Raw genomic sequence first — 5,760 nt, forward strand, 5'->3', positions numbered from 1 at the left:
ATAACAAAACAAAAGTTTATATGAAGCTGACATAAAAGGAAATTTAGTTTTTGAACTTAAAAGTTGATAGGTTAGAACTGGATTACATAATTTTGACATTAGGATACGAAAATAACCGTCGTTGGTTTATTATATTTAACTGTAGTTGTAATTAGGTTAACCTATTTAACCATTTTAATAATATATTGACTTGTCAATCTATTTAATAGTTAAACAGGTCGTTACGCCATCAATTTTAACCAATGAATACGACTCTCAAACTTGTTTAAAACATTTACAACTTTACTACAACCGGTCAATCTGTCTAATTTGTTTAGATGAGTGGGTTAAATGAGACATGTTCGGATTGCACTACTAGTGTTCATGTTAGAGTACTATATAGGCCGTGCACGGGCTGAACCATTCAACCTACCAGCCGGGAATCCATAATCCGCAATCTGACATGATTGCTACCTAGTTAAAATTGGAACTCTAGTTAAAGAAAAATATATTACAAGGAACGGGTTAGGAAATTTAAGCTAGATGGGTAGAAAACTAGAAATATGACTTCTCAAGTCACTCACGTAAATTGTTGGCCTATGTGGGCCGATAAATGAAAGACCAAATATTCCAGGCCATTATAGGCCCAACAATAAGCCATTTTAATATTCAGATTTCAGAAGGTAGTAAGTGGCTAAGTGCTATTTAAACACATGTTCCAGTGGGTTAATTATTTAAGACAATTAAAAGATTCATGTTTGACCTTTTCTGCTACTTCTGGTTACATTCTTAATGTTTAAAAAGCACATTAGACATCCGTTATATTTCAATTTTCAACATTTACCATTAACTTCGTCAAATTTTCAGGTTAACTCATTGTGCAAAACATGTGAGTGTTTTTTTTAACTCTAAATACCGATGAGATGAATAAAACGAGAAAAAAAAATCTGATTAGAACAAAAAAAAAAAAATCTAAAATCTAAAAATCAAATTGGTTCTAAACTAATATTAGTTAGTGAAAATCAACTCGAATGACTAACATATATATATATATATATATATATATATATAAATAAAGAACACAATAAATTAACAAGAAATAACAACTCATTTCACACGTGATAGCGCTGGTAATTGTGCATAAGGAATTAGCGCATGTACATTACTAGCATTATTTGGAACTCAACTGCAATTGACACATCAAAAACGATAGAGTGAGTACTATATGCTGATGATTGCATTTATACATGTAGGTAGCCCTACTTATACCACACACCTTAATTAACATATTTAGTTATAGTCTTATGTTATCTTTCTTTCTTATAATCTTCTATCTTTAAACCATGCAACGGTTAGCCCAACGGCAACGTTTGTGTGTAATGTGTTAATGCACCATGATCATAATGTTGACTCCACTTATGTCAATAGAGTGAGTACTATATGCTTGCGATTGCACGTATGACATGTATTGATGTTAATGTATAAATATGCTTGAGTTATACATGACACCACTTATGTCGAACATGTAGCCCTACTTATACCACACACTTGACACCGGTTTTAGTCATAAGTGACTCCACTTATACCACGTTTGTGACTCTTACTCCACCACACAACATAACACATATACATTATATTGAATATCGTGTGATGACGCCCAGTTTGCGGTGCGCGCATATAATGTATATATGTGTGAACCCTCGGGTGGGCAAAAGTAAAATTGCACTAATTTTGACGTTATTTTACTAATCTCGTGAAAATAACGTTAAAAGTGGCGGAAGGTTAATCAGGCATCATGTGGTGGCGTTGATAGCCGAAAGACAAGGGCACATGCACCGATCAGCCGGTGTCCCGATGATTGAGTGCTATGTGCCTTATGTCCAAGGCTTGATGCAAAACTACTATCGAGCCGAGGGTCTCACCGGAAGCAGCCTCTCTATCCCTATGGGATAGAGGTAAGGCTGTCTACATCTTACCCTCCTCAGACCCTACCATAGCATTGCTATTGGTGGGATATACTGAGTACGATGATGATGATGATGATGATGATGATGAATATCCTGTGATGTACACCTCAAAAATATTTTCTTGTTTCCAATTTATTATTTTCGTTTTCCTTTTTCTTGTCTCTCATCTTACCATCATTATGTCTCTTTTTGATATTCTATCATTTCTATACATCTTCACTTACGTATCATTCAAGGCACACATTTATGTTACATAACAATCACCACCGAGCGTACACTCTAGTTACGCGTCACTAGTTCACAAGTGATCATACGAATAAGAGACGCACACAAATAAGGACACGAAACATCAAATAGCTAAAACCCTATGATCGTTAAGCATAGCCATCCTTTCTCCATAGCAAGGAAAATCCGATTATTTTTCACATACTTAGAATTCTTTTCGATGCCACAATTTAATGTGTCAGAAAATCATCTTGTTGTGTATACGTTGATCTCGAATTTGGGTTTGATCATTAATGATCTCTATAAATGATAAATAAATGTAAATATAATGTTGACTATATATGGAATATCACTAAATATATACTACTTATTTTAAAAATAATAATTTTTTGATTTATTTTCTTTTAATCATAAATGTATATATTTTGTATTATATACTAACCAACCACATCCTTCATATGTTTAAAACTTTATGTTAGGGGAGACGAGGCACGATCAGGGCCGGCTCAACGTCTTCGAATGGTTAAAACTAACTAAAATGTTGAAGCCTTTTTCTTTCTTTTCTTTTCTTTATGCGTATAGTTAGAGAGTATACAAGAATTATATAATATGGATGATATGCAGTGATAATGGATATGAAACAATTCTTCTTAGCTTGTGGCCCATTAATGAGTTAAAAATTCTAAAAGAACTCTACTTTCAAAATCTCATAATACATAACTCTTATTTAAGATGGAGATCCTATAAAACTAGAGCCTAAAGCCGTCAATCGCCTCATTTAGCTTACCCACGAGACGGCAATGGGCACGATAAGTGTAACTTTAATGTCCAAATTACCTAATCAACACCGAACAATTTTACTGGAAATGACATATAAACATGTGCCTATACTCATTTCATTTCATCCATAATTAAACTCGTATTTTTTATTCCATAGCAACAAAACAAACACCACCTAAAAAATTAAGTAGTTTTGATGATAAGAACTATAACATGAACATGAGCAATTAGTCAAAGTTAAACGTGTTTTTCTTTCTCGTATATTTGTCCGACTTACTCTATGAATAGAATAAATTATAAAAAGTTTGTTCAAAATGGATAACCATATATTTGAAGTTGTTTAGAACATAACCTTTGTGATCATGAATCAGTTCGGTTAGTTGATTGGTAACCAACGACTAGCCGATTCAAGATCATTTTAATTAATAAATTAAATAAAAATTAAGAATCAAATAGAATAACATAAGTATATTAACTTATAAAATAAAAAAGGAGCAAATCATGTATCATTGTATCGATCATTTATCTTCACGAACAGTATACTATTCTAAAAAGTAAAATTTGTAATTGATGATTTTAATCAGTGTTAACTCAATTATTTGTATACAAATAATAACCATAAGTCCATAACTCAACCGTAAACCGCTTTTTGTTGATGTCTTATAAGTTACGATTTTACAAATTAACTATTCTGTCTTTAGTAGTAACACTTGATTACAAGAAAACTTTTCACAATTTTGTTTTTTTGTATCAAAACTGAAACCTTCAATAAGAATCAAAGCTATTACTTTTTCTAACATCATGAATCATATACAAATTAATATCTATAGGTATGATCACTGTGTATGATACCTTATACACTCGTAAGCACGCGTATGAGATCATTATTCATTAGCGTGTCGATTATATAAACATAACAAAGCGCGATTGTGTCATTATAGACGATTTAATCATAACACAACCATATCTATAAACAGTTAAAACACTTTAGATAGTTGTCACAAAATTTTATAACTTTTGATCACTATATATACTTATAATATTTATAAATCCCTTTTTTTCTTTATATTTTTAGCGGATTCTTACAAAGAAAATACTCAACTCCTGCCCATTTTCAGCCGCTTCAGGATTGATCATATGAAAAGCTTCAGAATCCTTGCTTCCTGCCACTCTTTCAAACCTTGCTCTCATATAAGTTAACTCCCCATCGACCGAATCCTTACCCAACAACCCAGGAAGCACTCCCGCTCCCATAGACACACCCCGCAACGATTGCATAACATGAAGCTCATCATCAGTCATATGTTTCCACCTAATCGAGTACCCGTATTTCCTCCCATTACAATAAACCGCCCACACAAACTCGTCCAACACCTTCTTTTTGTGACTTTTGGTCTCGCTTTCTAAAGACAAACGGACTATATCCGACGCCATTTCCTTTTGGAACTCACTCGAGCTCATTGGAAGCTCGATCACAAAAACTGGGAGGCGGTGTGGGTCCTCCTGGATGGCTAGACTCACACGCCCCCTTCGGTACCCAAATAGGGTCCCAGTGGTGGCATGATCGGTTAGTAGTGGCTTTCTAGGCCGCCCTAACAATGCCACCATCTTGCAACCGGATGTTAGCATAGGGAGAAGCTTGAACATGCGAAGGATCCCCCCGCTGCCGCCGCTCTTGGACCGCTTTTCGGTTCGGGTGGTGTGTTGTAGTAGGGATATTATGGCTGGGTTTTCCATTTGGTGAAATGGGCTAGAGTAAACTAAAGGCATTGTGTTAAAACAATGCACATTTTGAATAAGTGGTGAGGTTAGAAATATATAGATGAAAAGAAGTTGGTCCTATTGAATCTTTTTATTAAAGATGGGATTGGTGCAATGGTGCTACCACAATTAATGAAAAAACTATATGATTGCATTCTTGATGTGATTCAATATGCATAAGGCATGTATAATTTCTGATACGAAGTAAAAAAAATATAATTACTCAAATTGAAAATATATAAGTCGACATAAAATTATTTGTGTTGGCTTGGACTTGTCAAACCGAACACGACTAGAATATCTGTCGTATATAAAAATTCTTAATTTGAAGTGATAAGACGTTGTGATATGTATTTTTGTATTTATTTTCTTGGACGTTTTTAAGTATAAGTGGTTTTAAAAATAATAAAAAGGTTTATGAAGTAATTATGGGTGGATTTATATTAACTTAGAGACTGATGTGACCAAGTTTAAAGCTTTGATAAAAGAAATAAAGTAGGCCCAAACGTAAGAAAGAGATAAGGGTTGGTTTGGACCACATTGAAAGGAAAATAGTGGCCCTGGTTTTTATGGAAATTGGGCATGTGACAATGATCATCTTTAATCACTATTCAATATGAAAATGATTTGGTGAAGAGGTAGGTCTTAGCAGAGCCCAGTTGGACCCGCAGGACTCACCTTGAAGAGAGACGTCTGCGCAGAAACCAACTGGATCCGCAGGACCCACCATGCTCAGAGACGTGACGTCCTTACGCGCAGTACGCAAGCTGTTCCCGCAGGAAATGCCTCCCAATGGTGAAGTACTCCGCCTGTTCCCGCAGCTGCAGATACAAGCCATCAGGGAAGGCCACCCGCGCAGCAAGGCTACACGCACAAGGCACTTAGCTCTCAATAATTCAGCTGTCACCTGAAGGAATGAGCAAAGCCGGGAACAATCCCGCACAAAGGCGGGAGGGGGAATACTCCCGCCCAAATAAGCCAGTCCGTACGATACGGGAAGATCTTTTGTACTGTACCTGACGAGGTATGGGCAAAAGATCTGACCAAA

General features: G+C 35.3%; 1 protein-coding gene across 1 annotated transcript; it reads right to left on the bottom strand.

Annotated features, from left to right (window-relative positions):
• Positions 1-3,918: 3,918 nt before the first annotated feature.
• Positions 3,919-5,269, bottom strand: LOC143580493 (protein MIZU-KUSSEI 1-like). Its single transcript, XM_077063495.1, has one exon. The coding sequence runs from the start codon at positions 4,719-4,721 to the stop codon at positions 4,023-4,025; it is 699 nt and encodes a 232-aa protein (XP_076919610.1). The 5' UTR covers positions 4,722-5,269; the 3' UTR covers positions 3,919-4,022.
• Positions 5,270-5,760: the final 491 nt, after the last annotated feature.

Source organism: Bidens hawaiensis, unplaced genomic scaffold, assembly GCF_021521415.1.
Source record: "Bidens hawaiensis isolate Kalapana, Puna unplaced genomic scaffold, B.hawaiensis_p1.1 tig00030502_1, whole genome shotgun sequence".
NCBI classification, from domain to species: Eukaryota; Viridiplantae; Streptophyta; class Magnoliopsida; order Asterales; family Asteraceae; genus Bidens; species Bidens hawaiensis.

What these genes read in the sequence shown, in the direction of transcription:
- LOC143580493 (XM_077063495.1), bottom strand. Translation starts at nt 4,721, where the DNA reads ATGCCTTTAGTTTACTCTAGCCCATTTCACCAAATGGAAAACCCAGCC.